Here is a 22,372-nt window from a genome sequence, read left to right as displayed (position 1 = left end):
GCTAGTATTGATTTAGACATTTATTTACAAATATGCTCCAGTGGGTTCAAGGATACTTGCTGCTATCACAAATTGGAAATAATCTAACTTATCAATAGAGTCCCGATTAAGTCAATTATGGCAAATCCATACAATGGAAAAGTAGGTAGCTATTTAAAAATATGACAAATATGCAGGTGTTGATATAGAAAGACATACAAATTGCATTTAAGTGAGGGGAAGCAAGATCTTGAACAGTATTATGATAAGATCCTAATTGTGTACACACACACACACACACACACACTTAAAATGAACATAATAGATATGCTGTAATATGGATACAGTGTTTCTGGAAGGATACAGAGGAAACTGATAACAAGGGTTCCTACAATGAAGAGGACCAGAAATTAGAGAGAGAATTAATTTACACAATAAGGGACTAGTCACTGATAGTAATGTCCACCAGAGTCACTAACATGCAGTACCTTACAATCAGTAAGGAGGCACTTTCAAGATCCTTCATCTCCTCTTCTGGGAACTGCTTTTATTTTTATTTATTTTAAAGATTTTATTTATTCACGAGAGAGAGTCAGAGACATAGCCTGCTTCTCCCTCTATGTCTCTGCTTCTCTCTCTGTCTCTCATGAATAAATAGAATCTTGAAAAAGAAAAAAAAAAAAAGCTAGCAAAACCAAGCAGCTAGCAAGACAGAAGAAGGGTGGAGTAGGAGGTGGTCAGGTTTAATTTCTTTCATTTAGTTCTCAAAAGAGAATCCTTCCTTTACATCTCTAGCATTTAGACTTCACAGGGTGAAGTCTAGAGTATTGTTTGCTTGAGATAGGTTTTCTTCAGTCAGGCCCTATTTTCTGGGCATCACGCTGAGCTTCCACTGCCTTTGCTGCTTCCGGTTGTTTCCTAGGGTATGTAGAATGTTTTTGGTTTTCACGGGGACACGGTTCACCTGCCAGTGTTTCATACCTAACAGCAGGTGGCGATGTAGCTGCAGTTTTGCAGACTCGGTGATGATTGACACTTGGCTGGTCTCCTCCCTCCCTTCCTCTCTCTCCTCCTTTTCAGTGCTTCCCTCCCTTCCTTTCTCCCTCCCTCCCTCCCTTCTTCTTTCTTTTTATTTTTCCATTTATTTATTTAGGATCATGGTGTTTTGAGCCTGAGAATCTAATTAAGCCAGCAGTGTCCTGAGAGAATTTGAATCTCCTCTCTAAGAATGTAGAAGAAAGTGAAAAATGACCCTAAGTTCCCAGCAAAAGCTGACTGTAGCTACAAGCCAGGGAAAGTGACTTGGCTGGCATATCTGAAACATTCATCTCAAAAGGTGTAGTTCTCAACCTCAGATTCACCAGGGCAGCTCTTTGTGACTCCATAAGTCAGAAGCCACCCCAGATCCCAAATTAGAAACTGCAGGGTAGGTGTCAAGACCTATGTGTTTTGGAAAAAAAACAAAACAAAACTTTCTAAGTGGTTGAGATAACAAGTCACTCCTAGGGAAGCAACTAGCTTAGGTGATTGTTCCTTTTATTTTTTTTTAAAGATTTATTTATTTTAGAAAACAACAGAGTGCACCAGGTTGGGGTAGGGGGAGAGGATGGAGGGGGAGGACCTGGGGGAGCAGGGGTGGGGATGGAAGCAGACCCTACAGTGAGTGTGGAGCCCTACCCTTGGCTCTATCCCAGGACCCTGATCATGACCTGGGACGACACCAAGAGTTGGATACTTAACCAAGTGAGCCACCCAGGTACCCCTATTCTGAATCACTTATTTTACACTATTCTCCCAACAAGTAATCTGTCTCTGTCTCTATTTCTCTCCTTTCTACTTTTTTTGTTTTTGTTTTTTGGTCAGGATAAAGATCTTATAAAGCCCTACACCAATCCACCAGAAACTGTTCCTCCTCAGTTTTCTAAAGCTGTCATAAACAGTGATTAACCCCGGAATGAATCCACTGAGATGAGTGACTAGGGGAGAAGCCACAGTATATTAAATCCGGAGAATTAACAACTGTCTATTTCCAGGGTTCGTAGTGCCAGGCACCTTTCTTCCTCATGATTCACATTCTCTGAACAAAGTACATCTGTGTCATCTGGAATTATTCTTGCCATTCTTTAGCTCTGACCATCAGGTTTGAGCTGATTCTATGAAAAGGAAGCTGAATGAGAGATGTTTCCATTTTCAGGAGCAGAATGATAACCCAAAAATGAAAAGCCTGACAGCCCCATGTTAACAGGTGTTTACCACACTGCTTTGTACTCTACCACAGCAGCCACCTACCTACTATTTCTGGGGATAACCAGGTAGTGACAGTTAAGGTTGGTAAAATCAGTATCAAAATCCGACCGGTGAACCATGCATTTTATTGACTAACCAATCAAATCTGTAAGACTACTATCTGCACTATCTTTTCAGCATGGTCATAAGTCTATTATTGAAATATGGTGGAATCCTTTTTTCAACATCAGAGTTGTCAGAGAATGAAGGTGAGCATAAAGACAGGGATATTGCTGGGAGAAGCTAGATGACTGACAGATCTGAAAAGTCTCCTTTTAGAATAGTAAATAGAAGACATTTACTTCAGTAATTTAGCCTCATTCCATAGTCTTATCTTCAGCTGTGCATGTCTAGAAAGTAAAAGTGTATCATTTTCTTAAGGAGAGACTCACATTAACCAGGCTCCTGAGAGTCAGTTGTAGGAGTCAGAATACCAACATCCAACTCATTAAGAGTTTGTGCCACAAGTCAACACAGTCTCTTCCCTTTGGAAAACTCTATGTTTTTTCCAAGACTCAATCCAACATCTCAATCCAACCAAGACTCAATCCAACATCTTGGTTAGCAGCATTTAGCAAAAGGAAGGAGCTAGATGATCTTAGTCCCCTACATGTCAAGCAGGCAGGATTTTGGAGCTAGGACATTCTAGAAGCTGGGTAGGGAGTTGCAGTGATCCACTGTTGGCCTACTATGGGTATAGTAGGAGTGTGGGGAGACAAAGGTCCAGAACTGGATATGGAGAAGTACCAGACCCGAGCCAGGCAGAATGTCAAAATTGAGTCCCCAGCCCAGAGAGGGGATTACAAACAAAGCTAAGTACGATGAAGCCAGGAAAGGATGACCCATGTTAGTTCACTAAGTAAAGAGTAGGCAGCTGCAATAATTATCTCCTGTGGCCATGATTAAGCACAGATGAAGACGTACCTGGAGAGAAACCTACAACCCAATCTTTTCTTAATAAAAATAAATGCTTATAGTCAAAATAATTCTAACAATATGTAAGAGTATACAGTGAAAATAAAATTTCCTACAGATCTACTGTTCTGAGTTTCAAGCACTGTTTTAGACACACAGTTCAGGGAAATTAATGTAGTGTCCCAGGGGGTATTTTTTGAAGTGACTATCTTAAAAAATTTTACTTCCAGAGTTTACTTCAGTAGGGAGTACCAAGAATGCCCAGTGTTTATGCCTCTAGGAGAGCCAGATGCACAGTTCAGGTTAGGCACCATTGGTCTCACTGGGTTGTCTCTAAAGAGTGACTTTCAAGGCCTCTCTGTAAGAGAACCCCTTACCTGAGCTCCAGAACTGTTCTTGGGGTAGGGGGTGGAAGGCAGAGCTGCCTTATGATACTCTTTGTTCACTGTGTGCCAGACTGACACTTTCTTTCTGAGTGATCCAATCTTTTTATTATTATTATTATTCTGTTCATTAAATTCCAGGTATCTGACCCAGCAAACTTTTTATCTACATATATCACTGTATTAGCTGTTGAACTATGAGCATCTTGGTATCACCTTGCTGCCAGTCCTATGCCTGCACTTTGTGCTTTTTAAGGTGATCTGAGAATTTGAGGTTTATGGGTTGAGGCAGTGAAGTCTCCATAAGAACACTGATCAGTTATGTGTTTTCACTCCTCATTCATCCCACAAGGGATTTCTAAGTTCCTATCATGTGTTGGATATTATTTTAGGCTCTGATAAAAAAGCAGTATAGGCTCTGATAAAAGAGCAGTAACCAGAGTAGTTCTTGTAATGATGCCAATTCTAGTGGAGTGAGAGAGATCATAAAGCATCAAAAACAGGTAAATTGGAGATACAGGTCTGGAATTCAAGAAAGAGATGCAAGGTGTAAACAAATGTTTTTGAGTAATTAGCACAGAGATGAAAACTTAAGTATGAAATGGGGAACATTCCCCTAGCAAGTGTCCTAAAAGAAGAAAGGTCAAAGAACCCAATGCTGGGGCATCTCCCTATCATGAAAATATAGGGAGATGAGTAAGAAGTGGCCAAGGCAGCTGAAAAGGAATGGCCAGAAGTGTAGAAGAAAACCAGGGGATTTTAGTGTCTCTCCAAGTGGAGTCAGTGTTTCAGGTCTTGCCCCCTCTTCATTATGGCAGATGGCGGGTAAATGTGTTTTGCATTGATGGGTGACATCAGCTGGGTAAATCAGAAGGTCTGAAAGTGTCTAGAAGGCCACATGGAGAAAGGATTATTAATCAAAGGTCAAAAGGATAAAAGAAATGGCATAAGGGTGGGAAATTATTTTTCAAGATGAAAAGAATATGCAAACCAAGATCTAGAATAGGAATAGTTTATCTGAGGGGTGTGGATAGAGTGGAAAGTGTTGCTTGAGAGCTGTGACCAATCACTGGAGAGGGGCTGAAGTGTCACTAGCATGGCCCCAACGTGGCGAGTATGAGCTTATCCTGAATAAAGATAAACCATTGACGCTTTAAGCCACTGACTCTCAGCTGTTGTGATTTTGCTCCTCAGCGATAGCAATGTTTGTGGACATTTTTGGTTATCTACAGAATGGGGTGCTCTCCGTGTTGAGTAGGTAGAGGCCAGGGATCCTTCTAAATTATCCTGTGATGCACAGGATAGACCTCACACAAAAAATGATCCTGCCCAAACTTTTCTGCTGCAGGCACTTGGAGCTGTACTTATTATTGGTTCTTAAATGCTGCAGACTTTAAATAATGAGCTGTTATTTCCTCCCTGCCTCTCTCTTTTATCTTTCTTCTTTCTTCTACATGTTCAAGTAGAAAAATTTCAGCATCATATTCCATACATGACAGATGAGTGGATGGTGAATATTATTGGGTCTGTTTTTTCTAGCTTAATCTACACATCTTTAACTTCCTCTTTCCTATGTCTGTTATACTGAAAAAAAATGAACAGGGTGATCAAACATAGTTTTGTGTTTTGATGTGATCTTATGTGATCTTAGTAGAATCACCTAATGCCAGATGCTAGTGAGGGATTTTTCACTCTCTGCAAAGTGGGACAGAAGGTACTGGACAGAGTGTGCAGTGTAGAATTTTACTTAAAAGGCAGCAGAGTAGAAGAGCCCAGAGTTTGTGTCACAATCACAAATACTAAAACAAAAAAGAGTTCCAGAGTGAGGATTAGGAACTAGAGAGAGAATCTTAGCTCTGTTGAATGTGAAAACAGGCCATGTTCCTCCAAGAAGTGACCATTTCTCTCTCTTCCAGTGCTATATGTTCCACATGTATGTTGGGGTACGTGCTGGAGGGGGTATTGGTGATGAAATTGAAGACCCAGCAGGCGATGAATATGAGATCTATCGAATCATCTTTGACATCACCTTCTTCTTCTTCGTGATTGTCATCCTCTTGGCTATAATACAAGGTAAGCATTGTCCTCACTGAAGTTCCAGAGGATCTAGAATTTGAGCCACCTGGTTGTCCAGACTAACATGAAGGTAGGGTAAGAATGTCAAATGCTTTCTGAAAAAGCCAACTAGAACTTTTCCTTTTGGGATTTCTTCCTTTGAAATCTGTAGAGGGAAAATCAGAGCAGCATGGGACCCTGGTGTAGGGGAAGATACATACAGGTGTCTTTGGACTCTTTTCCCATAACTCGGTGGAAAGAGCACTTTCCTCAGCTTGACTTTATGCCCTACCACTTGCTGACTTTACAACATGGGATGGGTGACCCATGTAACTAATGCCCATTGGGTCTATCAAATGGAAATTATATAAATATCTAAACCATAGTATTATTGAAAAGTTTCACTTTTTTCTTTTTAAGAAGTGATATAAATACACACACACACACACACACACACACACAGTACCTAATGCACAATCAGTGCCTCCTAAATAATCCTAAGGTTTTCATCGTTGTACATCTACACTATGTGCCTGGCACATGTATTAACTCATTTTACCCTCATGCATCCTGTGAAAATGATGCTGTTATTTACATTTGAAGAAATAGAACCATAAGTCGTCTAAGTAACTTGGCCACAAGTGCACGGTTAAGAGGTATCAGTACTGAAATCCAAACCCAGGGTGTCAGGACCCAGAGCCCTTCATTTAAAACCTGAATGGCATATTGACCTACTAGTTCTTCTTTTTACTCCAAGGACTCTTGGAATTAGGTGTTTTTCTCCCTCAGAAAAATCACTCTTGTTATCTTTTTCTGCTCATCCTTTTATCCTGGCTTGAATTAAATGTCTATAAACGTGATATCATCTTCTAAGTTCTCCAGGCACAAAACAGTCCTTTTTTTTTTTTTGTCAGTAAAGTACATGAACAAGTTGAAAGGTTTTAAAGTCCATCCTTTATGTCTTTATTGAGTGTGACAATGATGTGTTTTCTAAGAGAGCAAATTCATAAAACCCTCGGAAGATGTGCAGCCAGTAAGTCACAGGAGGAAAAACAGCGCGATGCTGTTCGTTCCTGGCTGACATAGTTAATAACATGATGGCAAATTTCTTTGTCAGGAACTTGAGAAAAGAATGATTTAAGGCACATTCTTCAGTTAATATGGCAATGTTTGACTTACAAATTGGTACTTGAGAATCTCATTAGTGGAGTTCTCTGCACTTTCCAACCAGAAATCACAATCCTTTCTCTGAACGAAGTAGCAGGTAACATACCATCTGTATATGCCAAGGTATATATGCGAAAGGTTTTTCCTGCTGTCATTTCATTTTTAAACCCACTTCTGCTCCCAAAGAGATAAAGCTGCCACCCCAGGAGGTGAATTGGGTGTGTGCTCACAGCTTTTACCACCTTCTGAGCATTTCCCAGCATGGCTATACATTTTTCCCTTTCCTTGGAAGGATTCACCAAGGGGCTATGAATTTAATTCTTCTCTAGTTGATAAAGATAAAGTGTTTTTATTGAACACTAGGTTTAATTATTGATGCTTTTGGAGAACTAAGAGACCAACAGGAGCAAGTCAAAGAAGACATGGAGGTGAGTCTGTCCAAGTCTGACCCAGCTTTGTCATTGTTGTGGGCATTTCTTTTCCTGTCTTTATCCAAAAATGGTGAATGCAGGAGAAAGTAGGAAAAGGACACAAACAATGTATGGCTGCCCTGGCTTGTTTTTAGTCCAGGCAATACATACGACTGGCTGGCATGCTGGCTTGGAAGTGTGGCAGGCTCTGGGTGCATGCAAACCAACATGGCACCGTCCACCCCTCAAGAAGCAGGAGAACCACCCATTCAAAATCATGGATTCACTGACCAAGAAGTGAATAGACAATTGTATATAAGTAAACAGACTAGTATATTGAATCCTTTGTAATAACTCATTGGAGAAATTTATAGTTTTACTTACAGGCTGTAAACCAGAAATAGGTGTTAAGCAGGGTGATGGGGTTTCCATTTTACAAAGATAACTATGGTTTAAAACATGGGGAGTCCATTAGCCACTGGCAAGACCAGGGGCAGGGAAGCAGGCTGTGAACCTTTTTTAGGCAGGAGATTATGAGGCTCCTGCTGAAGAAATCCACTGAAGATGTAGGAACCAGACGGATTCAAGCAGTCCTTTGGAGTTGGCATGGAGAGAAGTGGGTGACAGCCAGAGATGCAGAGGATGAAGGGTTTGGAGCAAGAAGGGAGGGTACCCGGATTTCCAGGTTGGGGTACCAGAAGGATGGTAGCTCAGTTACACCTGGAGTAACAGAGAGGTAACACAGAGGAGAGGCAGGTTCATGGGAGAGCTGTTAAGTGTGAGCCCATTTAGTCAAGACATCAGGAAGTATAAAGACCTATTGCTGACTGTGGTCTATTGCTGTCCACAGTTGTTGATCAATAAGGCAGAGAGAATTTAATAAATTATCTTAATCATCCTGAGTCTAGGTCCTAGAATCGAAGGCACTGTAAACATGGCTTCGATGGTATTAAAGTTTCTAATTTGCAAGGAAGATGAGCATCTGGAGCCACATGAGGGCCACAATTATTAAATTCACTTGAGTTGATACATATGAAACTCTAGTAATAAAACAGAAGGCCTGCTTCTCCTTGGGTTTTGTGTGCTAGTCCTGCAGATGGTACTGCTCTCAGAGGTACAGTGAGAGCAAGCTAAGGAGCAGAAAGCACAGGCACCCCATCCTGAGAGTAGAAAGTTATCTCAGTATATGTTCCTCGGTTAATTCTGTATCTAGCACGGTGCCTGGCACATGGCAGACCCTCTCCCAGTCATGGATTGAACGCCCCACAGTGTGGTATTTGATTTGGCCCTCTCCAAGTGGGAGTAATCTGTGCCTTTCCCCGCTTGGTCATCAGACTTTGTTCGGGTAGGTACCAAGCTTGTGGTTTTCAGTAGAGGACACACTGAATCCCGCCTACATGATCTCCGTCAACGTCATGAACAAGAGTGATCACTGAGTCTGGGCATTCCCACTTAGGGCTGGAGAAAATTAGGAAAAGACAGTGCTTTCCAGCCATCATTATCCCGTACACTTCTTTCTACATCTAGTACTTGTTGCTGGTACCCCTGTCTTTATGCCTCCAGCAAGATATAGTTGTGGCAACAGTTATATTAGTATTCATGTGCTTGCCTCAGCCTTGCCTCATGACCTTATACAAATTTTGAGTAAACAAAAAAGCTGCCCCTAAGTGGTGAGTTGTGTGTTCCTTTGTTTTGATTTCTGAAATCTGACATTTTAATATTTCCCTTTGTCTTCTAGACTAAATGCTTCATCTGTGGGATAGGCAATGATTACTTCGACACAGTGCCACATGGCTTTGAAACCCACACTTTACAGGAACACAACTTGGCTAATTACCTGTGAGTGTACCAGTCTTGGACTCTTCAGACTCTTCTGGTGCCCACTACCCTGTGCCCATCAATGCCTCCTTCTAAGCAAGCTTGAGAAACAAAAGAGAGATGTGACTTCCGTTTCTTTATACCGTCGTGCTCAGGCTTTGAGAGAAAGACCCACACTAGTGGTCCTCCTGTTCCCAGGAGGAGGTTGACAAAGGAAAGAACTTGCAGCCCTTTGTGTGAATGAGACCTTCTAGAACATGAACTGGAAAGGTGGAAAAGAATAAGTGGAATACATGATCAGGCTCTAAAAGAGCCTGGGCCATGGTTCCCATTTCAAGTAGGAAAGACTCCAGCTGCTTCCTAGAGATAGAAGGATCTCCATTTTTCTTTTCTGATGACCTACAGATCTCTTTAGGCACTATTATCTCTCTAGACACTATATTTTAACACAGTTAAAGTTGCATTTTTTTTTAAATACATAAAAATCTGGCTATTCCTTAGGACTAACTCAAACTGTAGTTCAGTAAAATACAATTCTTAGTTTCTAACCCAATTTTAGTATCAAACAGAAGAGATGCAGAGTAGCAAAAGAAAAAAAAAAGCTGGCTTTGGAATTCATAGCTGTGGGGCATTTGGCAAGTTATTTAAACTTCTTAATCCCTGGTTTTCCAAGTGGGGACTGTGATTCCTAGTCCATGAGTAAATAAATATGGTGAGGTATAACTTGATCTGTGCACACAGTTTAGCTCCTTTGAAAAAATATTTTTTTAAAAAAGGTTAAGCTTTTGATTCCCATTGGCATTTTTTTTTGCCTTGCTGTTTTGATCCATTTCTTTGCCCTGCCAACAGTGTGAAGAGTTAGCCTATAGCCAGATCACAAAGTGTCTGTGTATGCCCACATTTCCATTCCACCCATTTCTGATTAATCTCTCTATCTGTAGGTTTTTTCTGATGTATCTCATAAACAAGGATGAAACAGAGCACACAGGACAGGTAGGTAAACAATAATCATATACCACCTTCTGAAAGAAGTGATAGAGAATTCATACATTGTGAGAATATGTGTACATTAAACAAGAAGAGCTAGAATTACTTTCAGATATTAGTCATTGTATCTCAATAAAAAATTCCTGTTATCCTGGACAAGTATGCAAAGATCGTCTTTATAGAAAAAGTACAACTGTTAAGTTCACATAAAAAAAATTAAGATTTGATTAGCTGAACATGCTGAGTTTGGGTTTTGATGAGTATAATGGCCCTGACTGCTTAATCAGATAGCAGATGATCCCACATGAACTTCAATCTACAGGATTAGGGTCAGTTAAAAATAATTGTGTATGAAATGTCAAAGGTTCTCTTTAAGTATCTGAAGTTCTCCCTCTGCAGATATTTGCCTCCAGTTGTTAAGAGTTTGAATTTGAAGGCTACAAGTAATAATAGTATTATCTTTAAAAGAACTCTTAAATTCATATACTGCAAATAGGTTTTTTAATCATTATTGTATTATGGCCCAAATGAAGATTGATTATTAATAGAAGTGAGGTCTGATATGGTTAGGAAGTCTCTAAATGAATATGGGCTTTTCCAATCATGTAAATTATGTGTAATTACACAGTTAACCTAGATATTTGATATATACATGCAACAAATTTGTGTTTCTCTCCTTCTTCTATTTTGTGGTAATGTACAGATTCTGGGGAAAGACAGGACGTTAATACATCTCCTTTACTTTTACAGGAATCTTATGTCTGGAAGATGTATCAAGAAAGGTGCTGGGAATTCTTCCCAGCAGGGGACTGTTTCCGGAAACAGTATGAGGACCAGCTAAATTAAACTCCGATCATCTCTGAAAGCCAAAACATACACATTCACTCTGTCTCAGTCTCTCTCTCTCTCTCTCTCTCTCTGCTCCCTTGGAAACATCCTGCTGAATTTGTGAATTGCCAGGATTATATGCTTTCTGGGAGTAGTGAACTCTGCTTCTGAAGACCTGACTGTGCTTTTTTCCCCCACCTTGTGTGCTTTCTTTGAGAATAAAGACTGAAGAATAATCTAAATTCATACACAAAATAGGAACTCTGGAAAGAACACTCTTTTGGACACTCTCAATCACAACACCAACAGACCAATTTCCTTGTGAGACTCCTGGAAGTCCCCTTGAGCTATGGGACAGTCACAGAGAAGCGTGGCAGCCACACTCATCCAGCCCCTTTATTTCGCCATCTTGAAAGGAACTTTCTAATGGTCACAGAGCATTGTAGCATTTAATTGATTGCCGTGGACACCAGTTACGAAGGGAAATAGTGCCTTACTATATGTGGGTTGAGCTATGCAGAAGATATGTGCATGAAAAAACATCTTTATTTTATGTCAATCTTTTTTTTTCTTAGGTTGATTTTGTGGTTTCTTTTTCTTTGTTCTTTTCTCTGGTGGGGGAGGGTAAGAAAGGCAGTTTGTGCAAACCTTTTTTAAAAGAGACAGGTGGTCTGTCTCAGGACGAGAGACATTCACTAAATTCACATTTACCCTCCCCATGTGCTCCTGCTTTTATTTTGGTAATGCTCTGATGCAACATTGCAACTTTATGAAATCTTTGTATGAAAACAAAAAGACTGCAAAAAATATACTTTCAAAAGAAATAATTCATTGCATGTTTATTATGCAAGTTTAAAAGAACAAAGAAAACCTCCAGAAGCAAGTTGATCAACGTGAGAGAACTTTCATGATAATTATATTCATAGTAATAAAGTGTCGTGGGCTTAATTGTATATTTGGAGCCAGTGTCATCTACCAACAATGTGATACATTATGAACTTGACAGTTTTGGGTTTTCTCTTTCTTTTGGTCACCTGCAATCAGTTGCTGATTAAGGACTTCTTGTCAGGCCATTTTTAATATCAAAGCTGAAGCAATATCCATTCAGGGATTTCATCAGTTGCATCAAAAAACACGGATGATGATTATCAATCACTCCATTTTGAGTCCTTTTAAATGTAATGCTTATCTTCACAAATAAAAAGACAGGCTCAGAATGGAAGCAAGATCATTTTGCAAACATTGGAGCTCTTTTATTACCAGTATGCTTGTTAATTTTAGAATTGTAAAACTGCTCTGATTAAACTATTTAACTAATGTTCTCACTCTCCTCTTTCCCCATTTCACTTATAGTTAAGAGGCTTTAAAAAACCTTGAGCTTTTAACGTGAGGGGGTGCTAGGGCAATGCAAATCCTGCCCTACAGACTTAACACATGCAGATTTCCAGTTTGCTGCTTTTAGGATTATGGAACCTCAGAGTCAGCAAGCAGTTTGAATCACCTTGCCTCACTCCTGCCATCTCCCTGACTCGGGGTCATCCCGAGTTCCTTAAGAACCACCAATAACAGAAAAATCACGGTCTCCAAAATCATTTGGCTTTTACACACCTCTCATTCTAGAAGATTCTTCCTTGCTCAGGGCAAATTTGTTTCCCTGTAGGGGTTCATTTTCTGCCTTCATATGAAAGAGTTAACTGGCACACTAGTAAGTTGTGTATTAAACACTTACTGGCACAACACCAGGGCTATGGTACCTAGATGTTGTATTTGTCTTTTGGCCTCATTTTATTTGGGAGGAGGAATAGTATCAATTTGGCCACACCGTGGGAACTCCCAAGCCTGCCCAAGGAGGTGCTCTTATGTCCCAAGGAGTCTGAATAAAATAGATCAGTTCTATAAAACATCAGAAAGCATGTTCCCCTTTGCTATGAAACACTGCAGGGAAAGCATACAGTGAAGAAGAATTAAATATTTCTCCAGGACATAAAATCAGATCTTCTATTACTAAGGCAAAGGCAGATTTGATATGAAACAACACAGTTGAAAAGGGAGTGAGCAAATCCCAGTGGTCACCTGTTCTGGATTTTGCAGACTTGTTGACTCTCCTAATTGATTGCTTCTGGCATTATTGCCTGGGAAGGTGACAGTGCTCATAGAGAAGCCCCAAGAAAAAGGCTGAATTATGGAAAGGAAGCTTCCCTCTACCCGCGGACTTTGGGCATCAGCATTGGAGGAAGAGTCAGGGAGCAGACCCAGTCGCTTTAGAAAGCCACTCACTGCCCAGCCTCATCATGTCTAACACATAGAGGAGGTCACCTCTCTGTTCCCCTCTCAAGGCCTCACGGGAAGAGGGGGCTTTTCTGTATAAGCATTATTAATTCTCCCAGGAAACATCACATGAATGTCAATGTGGCTCTCCACTTATCTGATTAAACTCAGGGCTGCCCGACTCAAACTCAAGAAATGTAATCCCTTTAGAGATCTTGTATTATACAAATATATAGACATTCACAAAAGATGTTATAATGTCTATTTCCATTTGAACGCTCACAGGCATTTTTCTGCCATCCTTATTTCTTTTTCACCTTTTTTTTTTTTTACCCCCTGGAAACATGTCTTGCTCCAACTTCATTAAACAAATTTAGAATCATAGTTGAGGTGTTTCAAATGCACTAAATGGTACTTAGTCGTTGGACTCATGCTCGTTATTTCTCATGTGCAGGAGGCAGTTCCTAGCCCCTCATACCTCATTTAAAAGTCATAATGAAAAGACTTTCTTCCTGATTATAGAAGCATATCTATGCAAATGATACTGTTTTTCATTACCTTACTTAACTGGGTAAAGCGTTCCTGTTCCTTAAACTTCAGTTTTCTGGGTAAATATACCAATGTGCTGGAAAGGGCTTTGGGTGGCTGTCAGTGTGGCAAGTGCCTCATTTACTCTGGACACCATAAAGGAAAACTTTAAAAAAATGTATTTAATACATTTACCTAAGCCTAGGATTCATGTAGCTTGACATGGAAAGCTTTGGACCAGCTAGACATGAATGGCACCTGAGTTTTTTAATGGCTGCAAATATAAATAACACATTTCTTAATGGGACAAGCCTGAACCTGTCATATCATCCAGACTCATAATATTCAATTGTGTGGCTCATATGAGTTCTTTTCTTTTTAGAGAGGGAGGGAGGGTGGAACAGGGGGAGAGGAAGTGAGAATCTCAAGCAGGCTGCCCAGCACAGAGCCTGATGTGGGGCTCAAACTCACAATCCCAAGATCATGACCTGAGCTGAAATCCAGAGTCAGATGCTTAACTGACTAAGCATCCAGGTGCCCCAGCCGTATGGCTAATGTATGAGACAAGTAGCTAAGTAAGTACTTCAAGTTCCAAGTCCTCCAAATCACGGAGTATTTATAATGTCACAACTCAGCACAGAAACAGGGAGCAGCGGAAGCACTACTTCTCTCTTATGTATCACGTTTGAGGCTTTCTAGAATGTTGGAAAGGATTTGAGCAATCACGTTTCAGATGAGCAATCTCGCCAGGTTAAATGTCACAGCTCTGGTTAGTGGCAAAGCTGGAGCTTTTTTTTAAAAGCCAGGTTTCTGTTTAATCTTTTTCTGATTGTGGCCAGAGTGATTTGGAAAATAACAGGTCCTTTATGACCCAGCAAAAATGAAACAGGAAAGCAGGTAGTTTCAAAAGCATTGATGAAATGTCACCAGTACTCACCAATATTCTGCATCTGTGATAAGGAGAATTCTGGAAGTGATTATCACATGAATAGCTGGTCTCAGAATGCACCTTTCAACACAGCTATTTCTGAGAAAAAGAAACTTAGCATCAATTTTAATCTAAGACAGGAAAGTCTTACCTCATATTTTGTTTCAGTATCTACCTTACTTCTTGATGGAGTGCTACTGGATGTTTCATTGGTTTTTCTAACATAAGTTTCTTTACTGTGGCTAACAGATTCAGTTCCAGTTGTAATATTCACCATTATTAAAATAACTTGGGTTCAGGGGCACTTGAGCACTTGAGTGGCTCAGTAGGTTAAGCATCCGACTCTTGATTTTGGCCCAAGTCATGATCTCAGGGTCATGCGATTAAGCCCCACATCAAGCTCCATGCTAGGTGTGGAATCTGCTTAAGAGTCTCATACCTAGCTCTCTTAAAAGATAATTTGGGTTCATAGTTTCTTAAACATTCTGGATATCATCAGTTGAGGATAGGTTTGAGAGGATCAAAGAATCCTCCATGTTAGCATTTCAAAGGTGCTTTAATGGCAAAGGAGCCCAGATTTGCCTTTCCTGTCCACCAACCCCCACACAGCCACAGTGTGTTCTGATTCCTTCCACACATCATAACATTTATTTTCCTCCAAGAAATTTGTAAACTTGATGTATGTGCCCCCCTTTGCATTAAGCATGGCTAAACAGGCCTTTGAATTTTCGTAGAGAAAAAATAATGTACTTTTTTTAGACCTGTTTAACACTACTAATTATTATAAAGTGTGATGCTCCTAACATGAATAATACTATATTGACATATAAGTTGTAACACTAGAGTTAATGACTTTTTTAAAGACTACCAAACCTGGAAGTTACTGCACATTGTAATTTGAATTACCTGCAGTTTTCAACCTAATTTTCAAAACTCTGTTAACATTAGGTAGACCTAATATTTTACATATAAATTCAGAACTGTAGGAAAATATAATGGCAAGAAGAAAAGTAACAGATGATCTCAAGATGTTACATTCTTTATTGGCAGAAAGAAATTGGAGATATCTGCTTAAGCTTTTCATGTTATGACCAAGCTAACGGCCTCCCTCCTACATAAAATAAAGATGATTAGAGCAAAAGCCTTGGCAAGTTATTATAAATTAATGCAAATTCATAGCCAGATGATTGTCATTACTTATTTTTATTATTCTATTTTTTATTTTTTAAAGATCTTATTTATTTCTTTATGAGAGACACACACAGACAGAGGGAGAGAAACAGAGACACAGGCAGAGGGAGAAGCAGGCTCCATGCAAGGAGCCTGACATGGGGACTCGATCCTGGATCCCAGGATCACACCCTGGGCTGAAGGTGGCACTAAACTGCTGAGCCACCTGGGTTGCCCATTGCTTATTTTTATACATACAGAAGAAAAAAATATTTAAGAACCCTTTTCACCAGTAAGGTAAACTGCTAGAAACTCTTATCATTTTGTTTGAAGAGTATAAATCATGAAGTGACCACCTGCATAAAAAAAATGTCATAAAGGCTAAGTTTACAGTGAGCTGAGGCAAAATGCTATGCACACAAAAATAATTTATATTCCATACGAGGCATAATAGCAAGAAAGGAACTATTTCCTATTCATGCCAGCTAGTGCCTACATGGTATTATCTTAGCCTGGGTTCTCCAGAATGTAGCCTGAGGCAAGGATGGACGTGATGATGCTTTATTGGAACAGCCAAGCAGCAAGGGTGAATCAAAGAAGGATGTGTAGCAATGCAAACTAATGCATGCATTCAGCAGCCACACTTTACCCTGAGTCAGGAAGAGAAAAAGCTGCTTGGCAAGTGTGTCCGATTTGCATCCTGGGACCTTACATGACATTCTGTAAAAAGAAATTGTACCTTGGAATAGTCCATGGGAAGGAGATAGGGCATGGAGCACATCTGTCATTTCTTCTCTATCTTGTTTCCCATTGGTCGAAGTTCACCCTGAGGCATATCAAGTCCCCCTCCACCACTGGACTGAATTATCTAGCTTCTAGGAGCCCACTGTGACTATCGGATCCATATGCTCTAGTGGGCAGGTGGACCCACGTTGAGAAGTAGAAAGGGGAGCCACTCAAGCCTGAATGCACACAGAGGGCCTAGAGGAAGGTCCAAGGTGTCAAGGGCAAAAGATTGGTCAGCCTGAGGCAGCAGAACCATGGCGGCCTTAAAAAAGTTGTCTGGTGCAGGAAACTGAGGCAGAGCCAATGGCTGGAGGCCCCAGAAGCAAGTGGCAGTTGTGTAGGGATGCCTAGGTGGCTCAGTGGTAGAGCGTCTGCCTTTGGCTCAGCTTGTGATCCTGGGGGTCCTGGGATGGAGTCCCACATCAGGCTCCCTACAGGGAACCTGCCTCTCCCTCTGCCTATGTCTCTGTGTCTCTCTTTGTATCTATCATGAAGAAATAAAATCTTTAAAACAAAATTAAAAAAAAGTAAAATCATTGTGTAGGTTTCTATATTTAGAAGTTAGGATAGAAAAAAGAAATTAAACTCAAAGTAAGTAAAAGGAAATAAGAAAGATATGAGTTGAAATCAATAAAATAAAAGCAAAAAATAGAGATCAATAAAGCCAAAATTGGTTCTTTGAAAGGAACATGGAGCATGAAAAAAGGAATGATTTACTAATATCAGGAATAAAAGAAAGGATATCACCATGGACACTATAGATATCCAAAGGTTAGTAAGTATTATGAACAAATATATGCTAATAAACTTGACAGTTTCGTTTTTCTACACATTCCTGAAAAACAGTATACCACACTAACAAGATTAAATTTGTCATTAAAAATATTCCTTAAAAGGTGGTTTTACTAGTAAATTCTATCCAATTATGTCTTCCATCTAATGTGTCCTTTTGTTCTGGTTCCAATTATTCTTGCACAAGAAGAACCTTTTTATACAGTTCAAAGATGGTCAGTAATAAAGTAACCATGTCCTTGACCCTGTGATTATTATAGGGGTAGGTAGTTGACTTAAGACGGTTCATCAGAAGCAAGCTTGGGACTTTATATGATAAATACCCTTGACTATGAATCTATCATGTTGGGTCTGAATGACAAGCACTGAGCTCCAACAGTTCAGACACACATTTTGCTACTCTGAGAGAAGGCAGTACAAGAATGATGCTGGCAGAAGGGGAAGACAGAAGAGAGAAGCACAGAGAAACAGAGCTATGCTCCCAATGTCATCATGAACATTGAGGCTAAACCATCATCAGAAGCTTACCATACAGTTTTTCATTCATATAAAACACTAACATTTTCATTACTCCTTAAACTGGTTTGAACGAATTTTCTGTTACTAACAACAAGAAGTGTTGCACAAATCCCACATTAGGACCATATTTTAATCACTAGAACTTAAAATGTTTTAATATATAACAGAGCAAGCCCTCTCTCCATCCTCATTTATTATTCCTCCCCAAACCCTTGATTTTTCTGATGCTTTAATTCTTTTCAGCTTATACCTACATCATTTTTGCAAGTTCCAAAAAAGTCCTACTGGGGTTTTGATTATAATTATTAAAATTACTAATTGGTAGAAAAGTGACATCCTTCTAGTTGGCAAACTAGAAACATGTTGGATACTTTGTTTATATTATCATCAAACTGAGTGGCTTAAATAGAAATCTATTGTCTCAGTTCATCAACTGTGAAATCACAGTTCCCCCTGAAGCTGTGAAGGAGTCTGCCCTATGCCTGCCCCAAGCCTCTGTTACCTAGCTTCCGGTGTTTGCTGGTGATCTTTGATTTGACTTCACTATGTCAATGCAACTCTAGTCTTCACATGGCATTCTCTCTGTGTATGTGTGGGGCGGGGGTCCCTATTTCCCTTTTTTATTAGGACACCTGTCATATTGGATTAGTGTCCCCCCTAATGATCCCATTTTAACTTGATCACCTCTGTAAAGATCCCATCTCTAAATAAGTCCACATTATGAGGTACTAGGGGCTAGAGTACCAACACATCTTTTGTTGGAAGGATACAATTCAACCCATAATAGTCCTAAAATAATGATTTTGGATTTCTTCATATAGATCAGTTTTCTCAAACTGATGCTCAAAGATATAATCTTTGGTGTCAGTGAATATAAGAATTTAAATTTTTGATATTTAAAACTCAATATAAATCAGTTATTTTTTAAAAAGATTTTATTTATTTGTTTGAGATAGAGGGAAAAATTGACAGAGCACAAGCGGGGGTGGGGGTTAAAGGAGAAGAAGCAGCAGGGAACCACAGGGATAGATACCAGGATGCCAGGATCATGACCTGAGCCAAAGGCATACACCTAACCGACTGAGCTACCCAGGCACCCCTAAATCAATTATTTAAGATAGTGCTGGTTAATTTCCCTTACTCGAAATAATGGTACCATCTTGTCTCAGACAGTAAGATGCTGCTAAGAGTCCGGGAGACCAACACTGGTTAGCGTTCTGTGGGAAGAGAACCAGAGAGGAATGCTACAGAGAGAGAAAGAAAGCAAGAGAGAAAGCTCTTCAGATGTGTGCAGGGCCCCCTTCTGTCTTTAGCTGGGTAATGATCAACAGAAGCCTGTGACAAAAATATCTAAGGCCAGGAAGAAACAAAAACTAAACAAACAAACCAAAACACCTGAAAGAATTTCCTCAGGCTAAAGGCAGAAAAGAGACAAGTCAGAAGAGGATGTTAGAAAGATTGAAAGTGTGACAGGAGGGATCCCTGGGTGGCTCAGTGGTTTAGCACCTGCCTTTGGCCCAGGGCATGATCCTGGAGTCCCAAGATCGAGTCCCACATCGGGCTCCCCGCATGGAGCCTGCTTCTCTCTCTCTCTCTCTCATGAATAAATAAATAAAATCTTTAAAAGAAAAAAAAAAGAAAGTGTGACAGGAACTTAAACTAGCAGTGCTAGCTTTAAAGATAGACAATATCTGGAACAGGAAAGGCAGGTGACCTCTAGAAGCTGAGAATGACCCGGGCCAGCAGCCAGCAAGGAAACAGGAGCTCTGACCTATATAGCAGGATGGAAGTAAATGCTGCCAATGTCCTGAACGAGCTTGGAAGTGTATTCATCCCCAGAGCCTCAAGAGAGGACTGCAGCCCTGTCAACACCTTGAGTTCAACCTTGTAAGACACAAAGCTTAGAATCAGCTGAGTCACTCACTGCCTGGGCTTCTGACCTAAAGAACTAAGAGATAATAAATAAGGGTTGTTTTAAGATGACAAATCTGTAGTAATTTTTTCTGATCACAATAGAAAACAAATACCAGGAGAAACACAGTAATGTAATGATACAGTGTCTGAGATGATAAGTATGTGGGATGGGATTAACAAAAGCTTAGCATAGAAAGAAGAAAACAGTAGGGAACTTGAAGAAATCACAATGAACACTACTGAAAGTAAACCATAGTGAGAAAAAAGACAGAATAGGAACTTTCCTTAAAAAATGCATAAAGCACACAAAAAAATACATGATCATCTCAACAGATGCAGAAAAACCACTTAACAAAATCCGATAACCTTTCATGATAAAAACACACAACAAGAAATAGAGAGGAATTATTTCTTCAACTTGGTAACAATATCTGCAAGAGCCCCTCAATTAACATCATAATTAATGAGGAAAGACAGAATGTTTTCCATTAGCATCAGGTACAGGGGGGGAATCCCTGGGTGGCTCAGTGGTTTGGCGCCTGCCTTCAGCCCGGGGCTTGATCCTGGGGTCCCCGGATGGAGGCCCACATCGGGCTCCCTACATGGAGCCTGCTTCTCCCTCTGCCTGTGTCTCTGCCTCTCCCTCTCTCTCTCTCTATCTCGTAAATAAATAAATATCTTAAAAAAATACATCAGGAACAAAATTTAAATGTTCATTCTTGCCATTTCTATTCAACTTTATATCAGAGGTCCTAGCCAGGGAAAGTAGACAAGAAAAAAAAATAAAAGGCATTCAAGGAGCACCTGGTTGGCTCAGTTGGTTAAGTGTTTGACTCTTGGTTTTGGCTCAGGTCGTGATCTCAGGGTCATGAGATCCGCCCTGTGTCTGCTCCACACTCAGCAGGGAGTCTGCTTCAGATTCTCTCTCCCTCTGCTCCTCCCACCCTCCCCCATCTCTCTCTCTAAATCTCCTGAAATAAATAAATCTTTTTAAAAAGGGCATCCAGACTGAAAAGGAAGAAGTAGAACTATCTATATTCACAGTAGACCAACCTAGGGGATACACATATATTTTCACAGACACACACACATACTTATATCCACATCTACATTTATTTCTATATTTCTACATATTGAAAACTTAGAATTTATATGATATCTCCAACCTCAATCCAAAACCACAGAGTACATTCTAGGTTTTTCCCTTCCATATTCCTAAGATTTTTTCTCCAGCCTTTAAAAACCTGGATCCCTTTATTCTGAAAAGATTTATTAGATGGATACTCTATGTAACCAATCTCCCATTGCCACATCATCCTCCATTAGGCCCCTCTCCTCACCTCACTAAGATTCTGATATTTCCACCAGGCTGCTCTTGCCTGTGCAGCCACCCCATGTCCAGTCACTGCTGCTACCAGCTTGGTCACTTTCCTCCAACCTGGACACTTCCTCATCCCTCAACAGTCCTCTCTCTGGGCTGCTCCTGCCCCTCATCTTCACTCTGACTCTTCCTTGCAGCTGTCCTCCTCCTTTGGGATTCCAACAGCCCACACAGGAATGCTACCACTGCCCCCGCCTCACCCAGATGCCCCAGCTAATGTTTTTTTGGCTGAATTATTAAGGAAGGAGAGGAAGGATAAGAGGGATCTTTGTCTTTCAATCATTCCTTACTTCCTTGCCAATTCATCAAGGCTGTTTAATAAAATGAATTTTCTGCATGATGATACCTATAAATGTGATCATATGCATATCCTGTGAACCAGAAATTCTGCTACTAGATGTACACCCAACTGTACATACGCACACCAAAAATATATACACAAGTTTTCACAGAAGCATTATCTGGAATAGCTAAACACTGCAGGAAAATGTCCTTCAATAATTCCATAAACAAATCAGTTATATGTTTATGTTCTACATTCACACAATGGAATACTTGAATCCAGTGAAAATGCATGAACTACTGCACATGGAACAATATGAATGAATCTCACAGTTGAAAGAAGCTAGATCTGAACACAGTAAATATTGTAGGATTCCCAACAGGCAAAAGTAACCCATGATTCTAAAGTCAACTTTGAGGGAAGAGAGGTTTTGTGACTTAGCAGGCACAGGCTAGCTTTTAAAATGCAAGTAGGGTTACATTTGTTGATCTCGGTGATTATTATCCAGATGCGTTTGTTTACTTTGTGCTAATTAACTATGCAATTACTGGAATATTTTTCTTTATGCATAATATACTTTAATACAAATGTTTACTTAAACCAAAGTTGGTTTTTGTATTTTATTTGGTGTTTTTTGTTTTCAGATGATCAGGATAGGTAGTCTACTATACCAGCGGAAATGAGTCCCCCTTCCCTGTACTTTGTATGAGTACTTACCACTTTACTGAAACACTTTTACAAAAACAAGGCAAGGTGTAATCAGAGCCAAGAAAAGGCAACTGAACTGAGGTAAGGACATGCAGCTTCTAATAGCACCAAGTTTCAGGCTGGATGCGTCTCCCCGGGGATCACAAACAGAGACTAACAAGGAGTAGCGGTAAAGCAGTCCTGCATGGTATGTTTGCTGGCACCTCCAGCTGGCATCCAGACACTATGTTTGGCTCCTGATATAACTATCATCCAATCATGGTGCAC

At 40.1% G+C, this 22,372-nt stretch overlaps 1 protein-coding gene across 1 annotated transcript in view; it reads left to right on the top strand.

Annotated features, from left to right (window-relative positions):
- RYR2 (ryanodine receptor 2) overlaps positions 1-12,146 on the top strand; it is a 753,550-nt gene extending 741,404 nt beyond the window's left edge. Inside the window, exons 103-107 of the mRNA XM_072822940.1 lie at positions 5,480-5,636; positions 7,149-7,213; positions 8,934-9,034; positions 9,955-10,006; positions 10,751-12,146. Of these exons, the coding sequence (XP_072679041.1) occupies positions 5,480-5,636; positions 7,149-7,213; positions 8,934-9,034; positions 9,955-10,006; positions 10,751-10,846 (471 nt within the window). The 3' untranslated portion in view covers positions 10,847-12,146. The remainder of the gene's footprint in view (positions 1-5,479; positions 5,637-7,148; positions 7,214-8,933; positions 9,035-9,954; positions 10,007-10,750) is intronic.
- The last annotated feature ends 10,226 nt before the right edge of the window (positions 12,147-22,372 follow it).

Source organism: Canis lupus, chromosome 4 (assembly GCF_048164855.1).
Source record: "Canis lupus baileyi chromosome 4, mCanLup2.hap1, whole genome shotgun sequence".
In the NCBI taxonomy this organism is placed as follows: Eukaryota; Metazoa; Chordata; class Mammalia; order Carnivora; family Canidae; genus Canis; species Canis lupus.
Note: the sequence above shows the minus strand (reverse complement) of the source record. Positions and strands in the feature narration are given on the sequence as shown.